General features: G+C 39.9%; 1 protein-coding gene across 1 annotated transcript in view; it reads left to right on the top strand.

The window, feature by feature from the left end:
- COL3A1 (collagen type III alpha 1 chain) overlaps positions 1–21,133 on the top strand; it is a 106,567-nt gene that overhangs the window by 42,820 nt on the left and 42,614 nt on the right. The window contains exons 7-15 of the mRNA XM_040439256.1: positions 4,337–4,390; positions 8,572–8,625; positions 9,313–9,366; positions 9,569–9,622; positions 13,082–13,135; positions 13,333–13,377; positions 13,827–13,880; positions 15,704–15,748; positions 15,902–15,955. Of these exons, the coding sequence (XP_040295190.1) occupies positions 4,337–4,390; positions 8,572–8,625; positions 9,313–9,366; positions 9,569–9,622; positions 13,082–13,135; positions 13,333–13,377; positions 13,827–13,880; positions 15,704–15,748; positions 15,902–15,955 (468 nt within the window). The remainder of the gene's footprint in view (positions 1–4,336; positions 4,391–8,571; positions 8,626–9,312; positions 9,367–9,568; positions 9,623–13,081; positions 13,136–13,332; positions 13,378–13,826; positions 13,881–15,703; positions 15,749–15,901; positions 15,956–21,133) is intronic.

Raw genomic sequence — 21,133 nt, 5'->3', positions numbered from 1 at the left:
CGGTCATACAACTTACCACCCAAATTAATTTTACCTCCTTTTCTTCTCACTAATAGAGCTTTCATTTGGTGGTATTTCATTGCTGCTGACATTTTAACTTTTTTTGATATTAATCGAAATTGACCGAAATTTTTGCAAAAAAAATACATTTTTCACTTTCTGTTGTAAAATTTTTCAAATATAACTACATTTCTATATAATTTTTTCTCTACATTTATTGTTCTACATGTCCTTGATAAAAAAAAAATGCAATAAGTGTATATTTATTGGTTTGGGTAAAAGTTATAGCGTTTACAAACTATGGTGCAAAAATGTGAATTTACGCACTTTGACTTTCTGAGCACCTGTCATGTTTCCTGAGGTTCTACAATGCCCAGAAAGTAGAAACACCCCACAAATAACCCCATTTCGGAAAGTAGACACCCTAAGGTATTCGCTGATGGGCATAGTGAGTTCATGGAAGTTTTTATTTTTTGTCACAAGTTAGCGGAAAATGATTTTTCCTTTTTTTTTTCTTTTTTTTCTTGCAAAGTCTCATATTCCACTAACTTGTGACAATTTTTTTTTTTTACATGAACTCACCATACACCCCAAAACACATTGCCCTATTTCTCCTGAGTACGGCAATACCACATGTGTGACACTTTTTTGCAGCCTAGGTGCACAAAGGGGCCCAAATTCCAATGAGTATCTTTTAGGAGGGCATTTTTAGGCATTTGGATTCCAGACTTCTTCTCACGCTTTAGGGCCCCTAAAATGCCAGCGCAGTATAAATACCCCACATGTGACCCCATTTTGGAAAGAAGACACCCCAAGGTATGTCGTGAGGGGTATGGTGAGTTCATGTGAGATTTTATTTTTTGTCTCAAGTTAGTGGAATATGAGACTTTGTAAGAAAAAAAAAATTATAAAATCAATTTCCGCTAACTTGTGCCAAAAATAAATCTTCTATGAACTCGCCATGCCCCTCAAAATTGATCTTTATAGCGCCGCAGCGATTTTACTGTGTTTTTGCAGTGATCATAAAAAAAACATTTCTGTCACTGCGGTGGGGCGGACTGAACGCAAGTGTGCGCACAAGATCAGGCCTGATCGGGCGAACACTGCGTTTTTTGTAGAGCCTATAGAACATGTCCTATTCTTGTCCGCAGAAGGCATTTTCTATATAGTTCTGGCAATGTGTGGATCCGCAAAATGCGGAAAGCACATTGCCGGTGTCCGTGTTTTGCGGATCTGCGGATCCGCGGTCTCCGTTTTGCGGGATCCGCGGTGTCCGCGGTAAACGGACGTCTGAATGGAGCCTTACAGGGGAGTGATCAATGACAGGGGGGTGATCAGGGAGTCTATATGGGGTGATCAGGGGTTAATAAGGGGTTAATAAGTGACAGGGGGGGGTGTAGTGTAGTGTGGTGATTGGTGCTACTTTACAGAGCTGCCTGTGTCCTCTGGTGGTCGATCCAAGCAAAAGGGACCACCAGAGGACCAGGTAGCAGGTATATCAGACGCTGTTAACAAAACAACGTCTGATATACCTTTCAGGGGTTAAAAAAATCGCATCTACAGCCTGCCAGCGAATGATCGCCGATGGCAGGCTGTAGATGAACTTGTTTACCTTCCGATCCTGTGAACGCGCGCTCCTGTGTGCGCGCGTTCACAGGAAATCTCGCGTCTCGCGAGATGACGCGCCGATGCGTCAACGAGGAACAAACCGACCGCCCGCAGGACGCATCCCTGCGTTAGGCGGTCGGGAGGAGGTTAAAGTGCATGACATTACAATTAGAAAAATACTGAACAAGTATGGCTTGTGTGGAAAAGTTGCTGGGAGAAAGCATCTTCTTACTGAAAAGAACATGACAGTACAGCTTAAAGGGGTTCTGCACTTTCATTTAACTGATGACCTATCCTCTGGATAGATCATCAGCTTCTGTTCGGCGGGGGTCCGACACCCGGGACCCCCGCCGATCAGCTGTTTGAGAAGGCAGCGGCGCTCCAGCAGCGCCGTGGCCTTCTCACTGTTTACCGCCAGGCCGCCGGCCCACTGACGTCACAACTAGTATAAACTAGCGTCGGCGGGGCTAAGCTCTGTTCACTTGAATGGACCCCGGCCGATCAGAAGCTGATGATCTATCCAGAGGATAGATCATCAGTTAAATGAAAGTGCAGAACCCCTTTAAGTTTGCAGAGTTGCATATCAACAAACCATAATTCTTCTGGAGCAGACAAGACCAAAGTGGAGATGTTTGGCTATAATGTACAGCACCACATTTGGTGGAAAACAAAAAGAAACTATCATTGCTTTCTAATTGTCCATGGTAGAGGAGGGGTGATGATTCAGGCCTCTTTTGCAGACGCAGGCCTGGGCACCTTACAGTCATTGAGTTGACCATGAACTTTTCTGTATTACAAAGTATTTTACGGTCAAATGTGAGGCTATCCAGCAGCTAAAGCTTGTCTAAAAGTGGGTCAAGTAAAAGGCCAATGATTCCAAGCACACCAGCAAATCTCCAACAGAATGTCTAAAAAAGAAAACGTGTTGCATTGACCCACACAGTCCAGACCTCAACCCAATAGTAATACTGTGCTGAGATCTTAAGAGAGCTGTGCCTAAATGAATACCGACAAACCTTAATGAACTGAAGCAAAGTTGTAAAGAAGAGTGGCCCAGAATTCCTCCGGAAGGATGTAAATATACTGAAGTCATACAGAAAATGATTACTTCAAGTTATTGCTGCTAAAGGAGGGTCTGCTAGCTAATGACTTATTTTCAAACATGGCTGTTCTATTTGGCTTCATTTTTGTTGAATACATTTTGAAATGGTTGAATCTTTTGTTCATCTGAGGTTATATTTACCTAGTTTTCTCTTTTAATTTTTTCTATTGGTTTTCATAAAACAACAATGGTCCAAATAATACAGGTAGAGATGGTACATTGTTTCATGAGAATCAGAGTATTTGAACCAGACTGTTTCAATATAAGGCTGATAAGGAAAGTAGTTGTTCATCAATAAAGATATACAGAAACATACAGTAATATAAAAAAACAGCCAGTTTAACAGGATTTAAACTTGATACCAAAATCGGTAAACAAGTAACTTAGTAAGTAAATAGGTCTTACATCGAATTTTGAGTTACTATTGGAATCGGACTAATAGGTATGGGTGCAAAATTAAGCCAGGCCTGCTATTGATGGTAAAACTTGTCGGGTTTGTGGTCTTTATAGGCCATCATCTTTTCATAGTAGCAGTTTTGTTGTACACGCGTAATAATTTCTCCCACAGTCTGGATTTCTGTGGACTTCCAGTATCTGGTGATGAAAAGTTTAGTGACTACAAATAAGTGAGCAACAAGGATTCTGTATGGTATGGAAATGTCCTGCAAATCCATAAAGAATAGGGCTCTGAAAGGGGAAGGTTCTAGGGTCTTACCGCAACACCTGGAGGCTAAGTCAAATATGCTATTCCATATCCTGTAAAATTAGGACAGGCCCAAAGAATGTGTAGCAGTGTACCTTTGGCTCCACATTCGCGCCAGCATAGATGGGAGCTACCAGGATATATTCTACTTAGTCTATCCGGGGTGAAATACCATCTCAGACAGGTTTTAATAGCAGCTTCATAAAGGGAGACACTAAAGAAGGTATTAGAAATGAATCTCAGAGCTGGGATCCATTTAGTTATGGAAATAGATATATTCATTTCTTATCCCAGGTTAGAAAGGGGGTTACTTTATGGAAGGACTGTTTGTCACCAAGACTCATGTATAGAGGTCTAAGAGAGGGTAGGTGTGCAGATTGTCTGGGGGAAATCCACCTCTCCAATACCTGTCTATTAGCGATAATATCACAAGGTTTGTAGGCCTGTATGAGGTGACGGATCTGTAAATATTTGTAGAAGTCCTTTTTGGATAGGTCGAACTGTTGTTGGAACTCTTGAAAGGACCGAAGATGTCCTTTATCGTATATATTTACCTAATTTTAAAACCAGCTTTTTTTTTTAATTATGTCCTAATAGATAAAACTATAGAGTTCAAAGAGGGTGTACTTTTTCTTATGACTGTATGTAAATGAATACTGTCTATGAGGGCTTCATGAGTCTGTAAGTGTTCTGCCTTGTGCTGTAGAGTAGACAATTGTGAGTATCCATTTTTTTATTTTGTTTTATTTGTAGGTGTATTTGTAACTAGTTTGATGTTCTACTATATTACTGCTGTTTTAGTTTATACTTATAAAAAAAATAATAATAATAACGCACTTAAGATATAACACTTACTATAACAATGTTGGTTATGCCTTACTTAATGATAAATGCTTTTATTTCATCTTGTTTCCTATTTATAGGGAGCTCATGGTTATCAAGGGTCCCCAGGTGAATCTGGACAGCCTGGACCACCAGTAAGTAATTACTCTTAGAAAGATGTCCAGAGATCGGCAGATGCCTCACTGGCATTAACTGCTGGTGAGATGGGTGTATTTTTTTTAGAAGTCCATTGTTCATGTTTAGAAATTTACTATATGATGTCATTAATTGGTAAAACTTAATTTTTAAATATAGCCAAGCACTAAGAGAGAAAGGGGCACCGAAGACAGAGGCATGGAGTATCACTTGCATTTAACTAATAAACAGTTCAAACAAGAAACACACCCAAAGTCTAACAAAATATATGAAAATCCACAAAAAAAGCAATTATATATATATATATATATACACAGTATATATATATATATATATAGTTCAAGAAAAATGGCGGCACTGGTTTAAATGAATACAAAAATAGGGTGCACGTCCCAAGGGGGATAGGCTTCTTACCCCGATGTACAAATCCGGAAAAATGAGCGGCACTCCAATGGATAAAAGTAAGTGAACCTTTATTCACCCAGGTGGTGCAACGTTTCGGCTCTACACTTGAGCCTTTTTCAAGCTTGAAAAAGGCTCAAGTGTAGAGCCGAAACGTTGCACCACCTGGGTGAATAAAGGTTCACTTACTTTTATCCATTGGAGTGCCGCTCGTTTTTTCGGATTTATATATATATATATAATGTACGATATTTGCATTTTATGGGAATATCTCAGGAATGGTACGCGCTAGAGAGCTGAGACCCGGTCTAAAACCTTCCCGGACACCTGATGTACCTGTATGCCAAATTTTGCCATTGTAAATGTGACGGTGCGGATTCCTTTAGCGGACATACATACACACACGCACACACACACACACTCATTTATATATTAGATGTATATTAGATTTGTCTGCTTCTTGTTTGAACTTTTTGACTGCAGAACATTATTAAGGGGTTTTCTGGTTTAGGTTTTGTCTTTATCAATATTTCATGGTTTGAAAGATCCCCATTTGCTGTAATTCAGTAAATACCTTCAGAGAATAAAAAGCTGTTGTGGTCATGTGATGGACTTGTTAGACTTACTACTCAATTAATACAGCTCCCTCTTGTAAGTAACCACTAACCTGTGTGTCAACCTCTGACAGTAAAGTCTCATTTACATGGGAAGATTATTAAGACAATTATTCAGAACATATGATCATCCCTGATAATAGCCCTATGTATATGTGCGGCTGATCACCCATGTGATCCATGGTTTATGTAGTACATAAAGTTATCATTTGTCAGTGGTCCTTTGTAAACTGGGCTGTGCTGCAGCCAAACATCAGGAGGGTCATTTATCATTTGAGATCGTTTTCATGCCCTTTTTAAGTCTGGTTAACATTGTGTGGTTACACCATATTTATGAAATGGTGCACAATATTCATGTATTTGCAATGCACTGTGTTATATTACTTAGTCTTAAAAAATACGTGAGGGGGCTGCCTGATGTAAGATCAGACTTTTTTGAAACTTTTCTGCAAAAAGTATTGCAGACACTAAATGTGCAATAATTCAGGTCTAATCTCACTTTTAGCTCTTAAACCTAGATTACTGTGAAAAATGGCGAGGATCACAAAATTTTGAAATGGAAATGAGGAAATATTGCAATTATCATGATTTGCAACTTTTTTATGCCACAAAACTGACAGATCTGATTTTATAAATTAACCCCCAGATCTATATGGGAATGAACGATCAAAAAACCATCACTCATCCCCATACAAAATGTATAATGCAAATAAATGCAGTTAATGAGTTGCAATGGTCAGGAAGAAGAGGTTTGTTCCTGCTCCCAGTCATTGCTCTGAATATCAGCCCATGTAAATGGTCCCAAAACAATGAAAATCACCATCATTGCAGCATGTAGCATTCTTTAAAGGGAACCTGTCACCTGGATTTTGTGTATAGAGCTGTGGACATGGGTTGCTAGATGGCCGCTAGCACATCCGCAATACCCAGTCCCCATAGCTCTGTGTGCTTTTATTGTGTAAAAAAAACGATTTGATACATATGCAAATTAACCTGAGAGGAGTCATAGCTTGAAAATATGACTCTTCTCTGGTCACACAAGTAAGATATGACTCTTTTATGTTCATTTGCATATGTATCAAATCGTTTTTTTTACACAATAAAAGCACACAGAGCTATGGGGACTGGGTATTGCGGATGTGCTAGCGGCCATCTAGAAACCCATGTCCACAGCTCTATACACAAAATCCAGGTGACAGGTTCCCTTTAAATCCATGTGACGATTTTTTTTATTATTATAAAATGGATACATTGTATTTGCTGAAACCAGTAAACCCCTTTTCATAGCATTATTGAATTTATTCCCCTATAGAGTTATGTTATATTTAATGAGTATCTGCTAGGACATATAGAGCATATAGTGCTCTGTACCACTCTGCTGAAACTATTAACAGAAACTTATAAGCACACAATCTTCAGCACTGCTCACTGGCCATATTTGCAATCATTTCCATAAAGAAAGCATTTAATTTATGAGATGTGCAGAATAAAAAGTCACTTTCCAAAAAAAAAAAATGCTTGACATGATTGCTGTAATATCGTTCATAGCCTCTAGATGGCTCTCATAGTTTATAAAAAAAAGCAACAACTTGTGTGATTCCTGCTAACAGCAACTGCTGCTACATATAATATTTTAGTTCCTGGTGCATTAAAAACTAATTTTTTAACATGGCAAACCTAGTATAGAACATACAGATGGAGCAGGGTTAGCACTCCAGCTCTTAACTCAAATTTCTTAACTCATCGCGTTATCTTGAGACAAAAGCCATTGAAAAGCAATTGAAGGTGTTTGCTTAGATTAGATAACACAACTCAGAAATCTCAGAAAACAGGAGTGTTAACTCTACTCCATCCGTAATTTTAATTACATTTTATTTTAGGAATTTATTTTATGCTAATTCTTATAAATATAATTTATGGAATCAATAAAGACTAGGTAGAAATCCTGTTGTGGCTTACCTTCCAAACTAAACACTTACACACTTACATATTTGATTTCTAAGAAATAGTTTACATAACCAGTATACATGACTTAGAGCTAGAACAGACTGAAGAACATAGCTTATTAACATAAAAAGTTACAAATAATCAAGGAAAACATACAAAACTTTCTGGCACAATATACTATGAACCATGTTTTTGACACAAAAATATGAAAAAATCCAGCTTCCATAAAAATCTGTAGTTTATTTATGCAAAAAGATGAAAAGAGATGCACACAGACAACAGCGTTGCTGTAGACGTTGTTGTCTGTGTGTATGTCTTTTTACCTTTCGCATAAATAAACTACAGATTTTTATGGAAGCTGCATTTCTCCCTATTTTTGTGTCAAGATTGGAGCACCCGATCCAGGTGTCATCCATGCTTCCGGGAATCACCCACAGGTGATCTGGACTTGAGCTTTATAGTTATGAACAATGTTCTGTCCATAATGATCTACCAGTTCCTGTTTTGCCCATTTCCTTGTTAACCCTGTGGCGACGTGTCCAAGATGTGGTGATCCAGAAGCTTGTGTGTGAACTTATTGAGACTTTGGGTCCAGCGTTTTATAATCCACAGATGTCATTAGGCTGAATTTTCTTGTCCCTGTGCCATGGCTTCTGTCAAAACCTGGTGGAGGAAACAGAGCACTCAGTGCTGCATAAATACTTAAGTCAGTCCAGGTCCAGCCTCCCCTGATCTCCCACCTTCTTTAAAGGCACTGCCTTGAGGGAAGCCTTCACCTCAGGAAATACCAGAGAGCTGTATATAATACAAAGGAAACAAGCTCTGCACACAGGGATGTACTTAGAGATGGTAGAGAGCTGGATGTAGCCCCCCCCCCTTCCCCTGCCCTTTAGCCTGAGGTGCCAAAGAGCTGAAAACAGTACTATTAAAATTGTGTAATAGAAAATAGGCCTTGCAAATTGCTACATATTTTGCACAGAGGCCCAGATGCTTCTGTCTGTACATCAGTGTTAACTGTGTACTCTGATAAAGCAGATACAATAAATCCAGTTTATGCTGTAGCAGCTCATTAAGTTCAATGACTTCATTATTTACACGTGATTGGAATATATATAACAAAAGTTTTACATTAATAAGGTTAGCATATGTTAGGTTATTTTATTTTTCTAACAACCCCACTAACAACCACCATTCTTTATATTTTTCTTTCTTTGTAGGGACCTCCTGGACCATCCGGACAAATGGGACCAATTGGTCCATCAGGGAAAGATGTAAGCATATCTTCTATCATTTCATCTTAAACTGTACAGTAGTTAGTAAGATGGTCTTTGTAAGCTATACTGCTTAATAGATCTATATCTTAAAACTCAACATGTGCTCTTATAGTGCCATATGTCAAAAAGGTAGAGCAATTACATTGTTGTGGCCTATAATAGTCCGTTCCAGCAACTTCCTACCAGGTAAAATGTTAGTGTAAGTTTAAAGCCTAGTAGGTGGCACTGTATGCCAGAAATGTAAATGAATAATGTAAGGCTTCATAGCAATATTTTATGCAAGACTTTGCTGTAATGCTGTTCCATTTTAGTGTAATATTGTGTGATATCTTGTACAACCTGTGGGTTTGCAAAATATCAGATATGCAAATCACATATATTTTTCCCTGTATGATCCATCAAGGAGACTCATGGACACCTTTTTTAGTTCATATTGGCTGTACAGATCCATAAACACTCCAGACGGCCCCAATTTGTTGTCATATTCCCACCCATGTTTCTTGGAGATAAAACGTCTATAATAAGGTGTTCCTATACATCAAAAGGGTTTTTACTATGCTCCTGTGTTTGAGGCCTTAGATGTAAGCATAGTTTCCTTACTTAATTTTAGTACAAGGTAGGTCTGATAATATGTACATTATAAGGGTTTGCATCAACTTACTTCACATTTCTAACTTTCTTTAGGGAGAACTTGGTAGACCCGGAAGACCTGGAGAACGTGGAGTAGCTGGTACTCCTGTAAGTATGACAGAGACAGATCCAATGACAGAGAAGGTCAGAAATACTATAGGTAGCTAGGGAAAGGCTACCTATAAAAAAAATAACAAAAAATAACAAAAACAGTATTGCAGAACTAGAGTTTATCATTTGAAGTACATACTGTATATGAATTATGTGATTTGTGTAGCATTTGCACTTAAGATTTCCTTGTTTTATATAGGGCTCTAGAGGACCTCCTGGAATGGCTGGTTTTCCTGGAATGAAAGGCCACAGGGTAAGTGCTATGCTGGTTTTTGTATTATGTCGTTTTCTAGCTAAAGAACCAATTGCAGTTTACATACAATGTGTATTTTAGTATGCATCTCCTTCTATACTTAAAGGGGTTGTCCTGTTTTAGGTGGAAACCGGACGGATCATGTGATCTGCCTGCAGTAAAAAATAGATTGTTACTGACCCAACATATCAATGCCATCTCCTGTAAGGGCTCTGTTTACCCAGCTGTCATGTCAACAACATATGACTACTGCAGCCTTTCACTTGCCTCTTCAGTGTACTGCTGAGACCATTGTTTGTCTGCAGCAGTAACATGTTGTCAACGTGATGTCTCTGCTACAGCCAGGTAAACAGATTCCTGCTGGTGCTTATTTCTTAAAGTTGATCACGCTGCCAGGTACAAGTAAAGGCTTCTATATTAGGTCAGATTACAGCAGGCTCTTCTATGCAGCCAAACATCCGAGTTCCAATAGGGATCACAACTGATCCTTCTGAGGAGGTTAGAGTTTCGTGCACATAGTGAATTTCCGCCACAAATCAAATCTTTTAAAAGGTTTTAATATACTGACAAAGGAAATGTATAAACGAGCATTAAGCAAAAACATCCACGCTCATGCTTCCGCCTTACCCAGGTTTTTCCTAATTAGCTTCGTCAGGGGCAAACTGGTAGAACTGTAACAGCAGTGGGGGAGCTGTCAGGCAAGTAATGATATATGCTTTACTGCAGGTCGATTGCATGTGTTTTTTGTTTTTTCACAAAAACTTAACAACCCTTTTAATGTTGAATTCTGTAAGCTTTTGTGACACAAGCAGGAAAAACAAACGCAAAACATGCACTACTGCAAATAGCCACTAGATGCTACATCTTTCTGTCAGCAGTGGTAACCCTGCACACCTGCGGACAAATCTAGGCAGGGACTGGGGCAAGGTGGGTAATCATACTTCTATGGCCTCCTGCACACGAACGTTGTGTGCACCCGTGGCCGTTGTGCCGTTTTCCGCTTTTTTTCACGGACCCATTGACTTTCAATGGGTCCGTGGAAAAATCGGAAAATGCACCGTTTTGCAGCCGCATCCGTGATCCGTGTTTCCTGGCCGTGAAAAAAATATGACCTGTCCTATTTTTTTCACGGCCAACGGTTCACGGACCCATTCAAGTCAATGGGTCCGTGAAAGAACACGGATGCACACAAGATTGGCATCCGTGTCCGTGATCCGTGGCCGTAGGTTAGTTTTTATACAGACGGATCCGAAGATCCGTCTGTATAAAAGCTTTTTCAAAGCTGAGTTTTCACTTCGTGAAAACTCAGAACCGACAGTATATTCTAACACAGAAGCGTTCCCATGGTGATGGGGACGCTTCTAGTTAGAATACACTACAAACTGTGTACAAGACTGCCCCCTGCTGCCTGGCAGCACCCGATCTCTTACAGGGGGCCGTGATCAGCACAATTAACCCCTTCAGGTGCCGCACCTGAAGGGGTTAATTGTGCTGATCACGGCCCCCAGTAAGAGATCAGGGCTGCCAGGCAGCAGGGGGCAGACCCTTCCCCCCTCTCCCCAGTTTAAATATCATTGGTGGCCAGTGCGGCCCCCCCCCTCCCTCTATTGTAATTATTCGTTGGTGGCACAGTGTGCGCCCCCCCCCCTCCCTTCCTCTATTGTAATAATTCGTTGGTGGCACAGTGTGCGCCCCCCCCCTCCCTCCCTCTATTGTAATAATTCGTTGGTGGCACAGTGTGCGCCCCCCATCGGCCCCCCCCCCTCCCTCTATAGCATTAACAACATTGGTGGCCAGTGTGCGGCCTCCCATCTCCCCCCCCCCCCATCATTGGTGGCAGCGGAGTTCCGATCGGAGTCCCAGTTTAATCGCTGGGGCTCCGATCGGTAACCATGGCAACCAGGACGCTGGTTGCCATGGTTACTTAGCAATAGTACAATAGTAGAAGATTCATACTTACCGGGCCGGCTGCTGCGATGTTCGTGTCCGGCCGGGAGCTCCACCTACTGGTAAGTGTCATTGCTAAATGAACTGTCACTTACCAGTAGGAGGAGCTCCCGGCCGGAAGCAGAAATTGCAGCTCCCAGGTAAGTATGAATCACTACTGCTAGTAACCCGCTGCCACCAATGATGGGGGGGGGCTAGATGGGAGGCCGCACACTGGCCACCAATGTTGTTAATGCTATAGAGGGAGGGGGGCCAATGGGGGGCGCACACTGTGCCACCAACGATTACAATAGAGGGAGGAAGGGGGGGGGGGCGCACACTGTGCCACCAACAAATTATTACAATAGAGGGAGGAAGGGGGGGGGGGCTGCACTGGCCACCAATGATATTCAAACTGGGGAGGGGGGAGGGGGGGGTCTGCCCCCTGCTGCCTGGCAGCCCTGATCTCTTACAGGGGGAGATGATAGCACAATTAACCCCTTCAGGTGCGGCACCTGAAGGGTTAATTGTGCTGATCACAGCCCCCTGTAAGAGATCGGATGCTGCTAGGCAGCAGGGGGCAGTCATGTACACAGTTTGTAGTATATTCTAACTAGAAGCGTCCCCATCACCATGGGAACGCCTCTGTGTTAGAATATACTGTCGGAAATGAGGTTTCACGATCTAACTCATATCCGACAGTATATTCTAACATAGAGGCGTTCCCATGGTGATGGGGACGCTTCAAGTTAAAATATACCATCGGATTGGAGAAAACTCCGATCCGATGGTATAAAAGGGACTCCAGACTTTACATTGAAAGTCAATGGGGACGGATCCGTTTGAAATGGCACCATATTGTGTCAACGTCAAACGGATCTGTCCCCATTGACTTGCATTGTAATTCAGGACGGATCCGTTTGGCTCCGCACGGCCAGGCGGACACCAAAACGACTTTTTTTTCATGTCCGTGGATCCTCCAAAAATCAAGGAAGACCCACGGACGAAAAAACGGTCACGGATCACGAAAAACCGGACCCGTTTTTGCGGACCGCAAAAAAATACGTTCGTGTGCAGGAGGCCTATGGCTGTTTTTATTATTGATAGGAATGAGAAAATTACGTTTTAATTCACAAAATGCTGCACCCACAATTACCCAAGAAGTAGTCCACCACTGTAAAGTGCTTTCTGCCCTGATCTACTTTATAACACCTTCTCTTTACTTTAGCATCCAGCCAGGAGACGGGCACAGTTATCACACATAGTACATGGTAGAACCCCCAGTGTGCATAGAAACTGGCATAAATAATGAAATGTGCGGCAGCTCCTAGCTGATGTAGATTTCAGCCTCGCACATAGAATGTACGTATGATGAGGCCTGTGTCTAATCATAAATTAAACACTGGTCTTGATCAATCAGGGCTATAGTATACATGCAGATTTCTCAACGTAGTTCATAAAATAGAAGCTTTCAGTAATGCAGATTTCTACAACACTATGATATTATGATATTAATAATTCTATTCTCTGCAGGGTATAGATGGAAGAGATGGAGCAAAGGGAGATTCTGGTGCTTCTGGACTCAGGGTAATTATTTATATATATATATATATATATATATATATATATATATATATATATATATATAATGTGTGTGTGGTTTGCACCCTTAATCCTGTAAAACGTATCTGTCCATTTTTCTTTTTCTTACATTGTGTTTGTTTATATTGTTTTATAATGCTTCTGCCTTTATTGTATTTATATTGATCATTTTCCATTACTAGGGAGAACCTGGAGCTCCTGGTGACAATGGATTACCTGGTGCAGCGGTAATTTATCTTCTATTTAAAGGCAACTCAATGACAAATCATACTAAAAAAAAAAAATTTAATTATTGGCAAACTTATTGTTAGAAAAATATACAATTCATTTATAATGGAAAACAAGTTACAGTCTCATGTCTGATATAACGCAATTAATTAGGGGTGATCCTGCTTTAAGAAAAATGTTAATGATTTTTAGCATCAACTTACTGTATTAACTGTGTAAATTTAGAGATTCACTTCTAGGAAGCCTAAAAACAAATCTTTCATTTACATATATTTAGCAGCAGCAAACTAGCAGTAATTGTACTATACCATATATTACATTTGGATTTATGGAGAGAAATAAATATTAATATAACATCAGAATTCATTTTCATTATTCTACTTATTGTTCTAATTATTATTTTGTTCAGGGGAAAAATGTGCGATTATATTCTTTCTATTTTTTTTAGGGTCCAAGAGGGCAAGCTGGTGAGAGAGGCCGTTCTGGAATACCTGGAACAGCTGTAAGTAATTGGTAGCTAAACTGGGCAAAATTAATAAAAGGTCTGATATAATATCTGATATAAATTAAATTGATTCATTAAAGGGGGAAATAGCACAGCAACTTTTATCTTCACCAATTCTATGTATATATTGTTGTTCTATTTCTAAGCTGAAGTGGCTCTAACTGTATTTTCAATGTGCATAGTATACAATAAATTATCAGAAACATTCTTACCATATTAAAGAAACCAAAGTACAGGCTGTGCTTAGTATGAAGGCCCTTTATAGGAATAACAAATCATCGTGCCCTTCATTTTTTAAAATCATAGCAATGCCACTAGAAGTGCTAGAGATCAATGAGTGTTGTAACAGTATTTCAGGGCCCCATATTTGGGAGCCCCATTTTTTATTTTGTCCAGGTCTACACTTTATCTAAAATTGCCCCTGATCAAACCCATAGCAGAAGCATGTCATATCTACCAAATACCCAGAAAGCCATACAGTATTTATGATTCAACTCATTAGTTGCTCTTTTAGACCTTTTTGCAGAGCTTTACAAGAGTAAATGAGAAATGCATCAGTTACACAAGATCAGAAATGAACCCAAGTGAAAACAACACACAGTTAGGTCTCATACAAAAATGTGTATTCTGGCTCCAGACAACCTGTCTATTGTTTAGAGCATAAACCTGTTTGGGGCTTTACTCTCCCTCTGTATGCCTATGATTGAGGTATATTCTGTCTGATTTTGTATGTATGCAACAAAAGCAATTGCAACATGTTCCATCAAATGCCATATTATGGGGTATTGTCTCCTAGAAACATAGCACCCTGCAAATGAACTCTGTGTGCCTTAACAAGGGCTCCTGTGCATTGCTCTGCACAAAGTCATATTATAAGAAAGCAAATACAGAACATACCTGTCATCTATACCTGTCAACTTTGAAAAGGGGCATCAAGGAGATTCAGAAATGGTGCATACAAAGCAGTGTGCAGCATGCAAAATTTTTGCCTGGCCCCAGGACACAACCACAACCTCTGGAATGTGTTTCACAGATAGTAAATACAGTAGGATTACCCCAAAATTAATATATCCCCCATAAACTGCTACAAACCTCACCCCAGAGATTCAAAGTCTACATAAGTATATCAGTGTAACAGCCTCTCTATCCTCTTCTTACATTAAAGCAAGAGTTCCTTCTACATTAGGATGTATATATACATGATGCTAATCTCTTGTCACACAGAAGCCATGCCTATACAGTCACCCCATGGATGCAGACTGTGATTGACAGCCTCCCTTTAGCATTAATGTCAGAGATTAGGGAAAATTCTACTGAACTCTTTTTTCACTGTAATGAATGGAGATTATGGTGATGACTTAGGGATGGGTTGTGACGCATGGGCCAAGTGCTTGTGGCCTAACAAAAGTCACCAGAGCTATCCAATGTAGGCCCTATGAGAATTTAGTAAAGGTATGCCCTAATAGATACCTCTGCATGCAAAGACTGTAATATATTATCATAGGCATTGTAAACCCCACAAAGGAGTAGATGCTGGCCAGGAGGGTGTTTAGTGCCCATACAGGAGCAATTCACTGCCACATGGTTGCAGTGAACACAACTTTACTAAGCAACTTCCTCAGGTGAGGTACAGTACACACCCAAATATTTCTCAAAAGAGTCTTACAACAGTTCAACTTGGATATACTGTACCCCAATGGTGGTGATGGCTTCTTTGCTTTGTTTTTCCTATTGCTTTTTCCATGCTGCCAGTAAATCATTTATGTAAGATGAATCATAAAAACAAATGGATAACTAATTCATATCTCCATTTATTTTAGGGTGCACGTGGTAATGATGGAGCACCTGGTACTTCTGGACAGACGGTAAAAACATTATGTGATTTGTTTTTATATTATACTGCATATTAATAGCATGGTAAATACTTTGTAAGCTAGAATCATGCAATTAACTATTTTTTTTTACTAAATATAGTCTGCTGCCTTTTAATAAAAAATTTGTATAATTTTTTTCTGTAGGGTCCTCCAGGTCCCCCTGGTAATGCAGGATTCCCTGGTGGCCCAGGCCTTAAGGTAAAGTAACTAAATGATGTAGTAATATTAATTTCTATGGGAATATCAACATTGACCAAACACTCTCTCATTTAATGTATCATTCATCATCTAATACAATCAAACTCATTATCTAAGACTATTATTATTTATTTTTTTGCAATATGGCTTTTATGTTCAGCCTTTAAGAGATTCAAAAATATCATTTTAAAAGGGGATTCCCCCACTTTTTTCATTTGTACTCACTTATCTACTTATCGGGAGAACTTGCTTGCTTGCCTTTCTGTGAATGGTACGTAGGTCATCAATAATCTGCATCTCCCAGACTCCCAGTAAGAATTGCAATTAGCTTTTTAACTCTTTCCTCCCCTACATACAAAATATTTCTCAAATATTGCCAGAGAGAAACATATGGTATGTAATGTCCCGGTAATGTCCTTCTAGAGAGATGCTTTATATAGTTACTTATTTCTCTGAGTTTAGAAGTAGAATGAATTAAAGGTGTCTGGACCACTTCACCAACCTCAAAATGAGATCACTATTACAGTATTAAGGGAAGTGGAAGGGGGCAGGAAAGTTACTGAGCATGTTAATCCACTCCTGAATGCCAGAGAAGGCTAACCACAGGGATAAACAGTAGGGGGTACTAACAAACAGGAAATGATTGCATATATTGCAATGATATTTCATTTGAAATACTCCATTGGATAGGAATATTTCCTAGGGAATAGCCCCTTTAAAATCTTAAATTCTTATGGGCCCATGCATTTTAACATACTTAGCAAGTAGCATTATTAATTATTTTGTTCCAGCTACCTGCATGAGCACACAGGAATTGTGAACTACATAGCTGTAAAACACTTATAATAAATTATGTTTGAAGAATCTTGTCATTACATTCTAAGGAAGGACAATGTTATAAAGTGCTCTAAAGGTGACAGGAAGTATTGTGGTTAGAGAAACATGAAAGCATTGCTGCAGTGCTGTTTATTAATGATGATATTAATGACATAATTATTACAGCTTCATCCTTCACATCCTCTAACATGTTTTAATATGTTAATGAGTTCTGTCAAGTTTTCAAGTTATCGGAATCCCCTATCCACAGTGCTCTACAGTTTTGCTGATAAGAAAAAGACTTCTGGTTTGGATACTCTTTAAGGAGAGACTCAACTGAAACTTCAACTACACTTTAAAGGAAGGTTTAGAATACGAGTTTATTAAATATAATAAGTAGTATACACATATAGTGATATTTGCACTTATCTATATACAAAGGATAAAGAACATAATACAAAATTACATTAACACTTCAACTGGAGTCCTGACTCCTGACTACATCCAGAATAACCGATGGAGTTCACATCATCTGACAGTGACATCAGCTGGGAAGCCCTTTCAGCGACAGCAGTCAGAGTCTACATCGGGAAAACACTGATTAGGTCCCTACGTGAGGCGTCCCCCCATAGGATGATCTTCTGACTTCTTTCCTGAAGGGTTACAGCTTTATACAGTGTAAACAAAAAGCTTCAATCCCTGGTGGAACGTAGCCAAGACATGAGCAGTATAAAGGGCCAATGTGTTCCTTTTGTTCATCTGTTATCATTCCGGACCACGGAGTGGCCAGTTTCTCCAGGTCTGCAGGGGGTCAGAATCCAAAAACAACCTTGAAAATATGATCACATGAAGAAAAACTCCCTTCCACAAACGATTCTACACTACGTGCAGAATTATTAGGCAAATGAGTATTTTGACCACATCATCCTCTTTATGCATGTTGTCTTACTCCAAGCTGTATAGGCTCGAAAGCCTACTACCAATTAAGCATATTAGGTGATGTGCATCTCTGTAATGAGAAGGGGTGTGGTATAATGACATCAACACCCTATATTAGGTGTGCATAATTATTAGGCAACTTCCTTTCCTTTGGCAAAATGGGTCAAAAGAAGGACTTGACAGGTTCAGAAAAGTCAAAAATAGTGAGATATCTTGCAGAGGGATGCAGCACTCTTAAAATTGCAAAGCTTCTGAAGCGTGATCATCGAACAATCAAGCGTTTCATTCAAAATAGTCAACAGGGTCGCAAGAAGCGTGTGGAAAAACCAAGGCGCAAAATAACTGCCCATGAACTGAGAAAAGTCAAGCGTGCAGCTGCCAAGATGCCACTTGCCACCAGTTTGGCCATATTTCAGAGCTGCAACATCACTGGAGTGCCCAAAAGCACAAGGTGTGCAATACTCAGAGACATGGCCAAGGTAAGAAAGGCTGAAAGACGACCACCACTGAACAAGACACACAAGCTGAAACGTCAAGACTGGGCCAAGAAATATCTCAAGACTGATTTTTCTAAGGTTTTATGGACTGATGAAATGAGAGTGAGTCTTGATGGGCCAGATGGATGGGCCCGTGGCTGGATTGGTAAAGGGCAGAGAGCTCCAGTCCGACTCAGACGCCAGCAAGGTGGAGGTGGAGTACTGGTTTGGGCTGGTATCATCAAAGATGAGCTTGTGGGGCCTTTTCGGGTTGAGGATGGAGTCAAGCTCAACTCCCAGTCCTACTGCCAGTTTCTGGAAGACACCTTCTTCAAGCAGTGGTACAGGAAGAAGTCTGCATCCTTCAAGAAAAACATGATTTTCATGCAGGACAATGCTCCATCACACGCGTCCAAGTACTCCACAGCGTGGCTGGCAAGAAAGGGTATAAAAGAAGAAAATCTAATGACATGGCCTCCTTGTTCACCTGATCTGAACCCCATTGAGAACCTGTGGTCCATCATCAAATCTGAGATTTACAAGGAGGGAAAACAGTACACCTCTCTGAACAGTGTCTGGGAGGCTGTGGTTGCTGCTGCACGCAATGTTGATGGTGAACAGATCAAAACACTGACAGAATCCATGGATGGCAGGCTTTTGAGTGTCCTTGCAAAGAAAGGTGGCTATATTGGTCACTGATTTGTTTTTGAATGTCAGAAATGTATATTTGTGAATGTTGAGATGTTATATTGGTTTCACTGGTAAAAATAAATAATTGAAATGGGTATATATTTGTTTTTTGTTAAGTTGCCTAATAATTATGCACAGTAATAGTCACCTGCAAACACAGATATCCCCCTAAAATAGCTAAAACTAAAAACAAACTAAAAACTAATTCCAAAAATATTCAGCTTTGATATTAATGAGTTTTTTGGGTTCATTGAGAACATGGTTGTTGTTCAATAATAAAATTAATCCTCAAAAATACAACTTGCCTAATAATTCTGCACTCCCTGTAAACTAATCTTCAGTATATTTACAGACCACCATGGCTCAAACAGAAACAAAATGAACAGATATAAACAGATACAAAAATATAGTTCAAATAATCAGAAAAAACGACATCTTCACACTTTATGTACTCAGCTATCTCCTGCAGTCCCATAAAGAATGAATGGAGCCACAGGAGGTAACTTGAAAACTTGGCACTTTTTAACTGTACAATAATAAACATATTAACTTTTGCTGCCACTGGGTGGATACTTAAAGTAGTATTCCTCATTTTACTTTTTCCTTTATTTGTTTATATAATAGGAATTCATACAGTTGGGTGAGATCACATCTCATTTTTCACCTACGTTTAGCGTGTACTTCAGGGAACCTCCAGACGTACACTCTAAATGTGTCATTAGGGCTTAATTAGACGGAGGACAAAAGAGTATTTTATGTATTGCACAAATCTGAGGAGGATTTGTGACTCCCCTGTCCTACTGCTGCGACCTGAGCCTCTGGTACAGACAGCTGAAGGAGGACAGAGGAGATATAAATCCTCATGTTCTGATGTGTCTGCGGGGGAAGGGGAGCTGACAGGAGGGGCAAAGGCAGTTTAGCAGCTTGTGAGCTGCAGAACTTCCTGGGGAAAGGGTCACCTGACAAAGCAGCGGGAGTGACATAGTGCTTTGTGTTCCGTGCTGCTGGGAGCCTGCTGCTAGGTAGGAGGGGACCTATGAGCAACGTATCCCACTCTTTGCCTATTCTGTGGGATACGTTACAGCCTTCCGTCATAGGTATACATCGGGGATCCTCCTGGCATATACTTCAGACGGAAGGCTCATAATATGATGTAAAACCAGCATAATACACATGTATTTAAAATTCTGCATACATACCTTTCTGATATCAGGGAGTTGACCCCTATATGCAGAAAAATGGTATAGCCCATGTCCCATCACTCCTATGTAATATATCCATGGCCTAACTGAAACATGGCATCAGTCATGTGATACTTTACACCCTGATATTCAGTAAGCAGTGTTACATGACATACATGTGCTGGGTCAGCACACAGGACACATTCATGTAATAAGTAAATAAGACTAGTGGTAGAAACATGATTTTTATTGTGGTTATTACAGTAATTACTAGTGTTGAGCGTGAATATTAGAATTGCAAATTTTAATCGCGAATATCGCCACTTCGATAATTCGTGAATATTTCGAATATAGTGACATATATTCGTATTCGCGAATAGTGTTGAATATTCTAATCACGAATTTATGGCGAATTTATCGCAAATTTATTTTATCGCAAACATCGGCACATAGCAACATCCCTAGTAACCAATGGGAAAGTTGCCTACCTCTTAGTGTTGATTGCAAATTTTTATCGCAAATATATTTCATTGCCGATTTTCACAATCAAGTAAATAATGACTGAAGATCACAAATTCTCGAATTTATGGCGAATATTCGGCCAAAAATTCGCAAAATATCTCGAATTCGAATATTGCCTATGCCGCTCATCACTAGTAATTACATCATTGTGTGTCTGTCTGTGGTGATTTGTAGGGATGAGCGAATTTTTATATTTTGACGCTTCGTTTGGTGGTAAAAGCAGAATTGGGTTATGGATTCCGTTACCACGGACCATAATGCAATTCTATGACGGAATGCATAACGGAATGCCTTTAGAGGCTTTCCGTTATTCATTCCGTCATAATAGAAGTCTATGGGCTTCAAAACAGATCCGTCCCGTTTCCGTTATGCAGGGCAGCCCATAGACTTCTATTATGACGGAATGAATAACGGAATGCCTCTAAAGGCATTCCATTATGCATTCCGTCATAGAATTGCGTTATGGTCCGTGGTAACAGAATCCATAACGCAATTCTGCTTTTACCACCAAACGAAGCATGAGCGAATTTCATAACATGTAATTCGTTCATCTC

The sequence above is a fragment of the Bufo bufo genome, chromosome 7 (assembly GCF_905171765.1).
Source record: "Bufo bufo chromosome 7, aBufBuf1.1, whole genome shotgun sequence".
Classification (NCBI taxonomy): Eukaryota; Metazoa; Chordata; class Amphibia; order Anura; family Bufonidae; genus Bufo; species Bufo bufo.
This window is presented reverse-complemented; position numbering and strand designations above follow the sequence as displayed.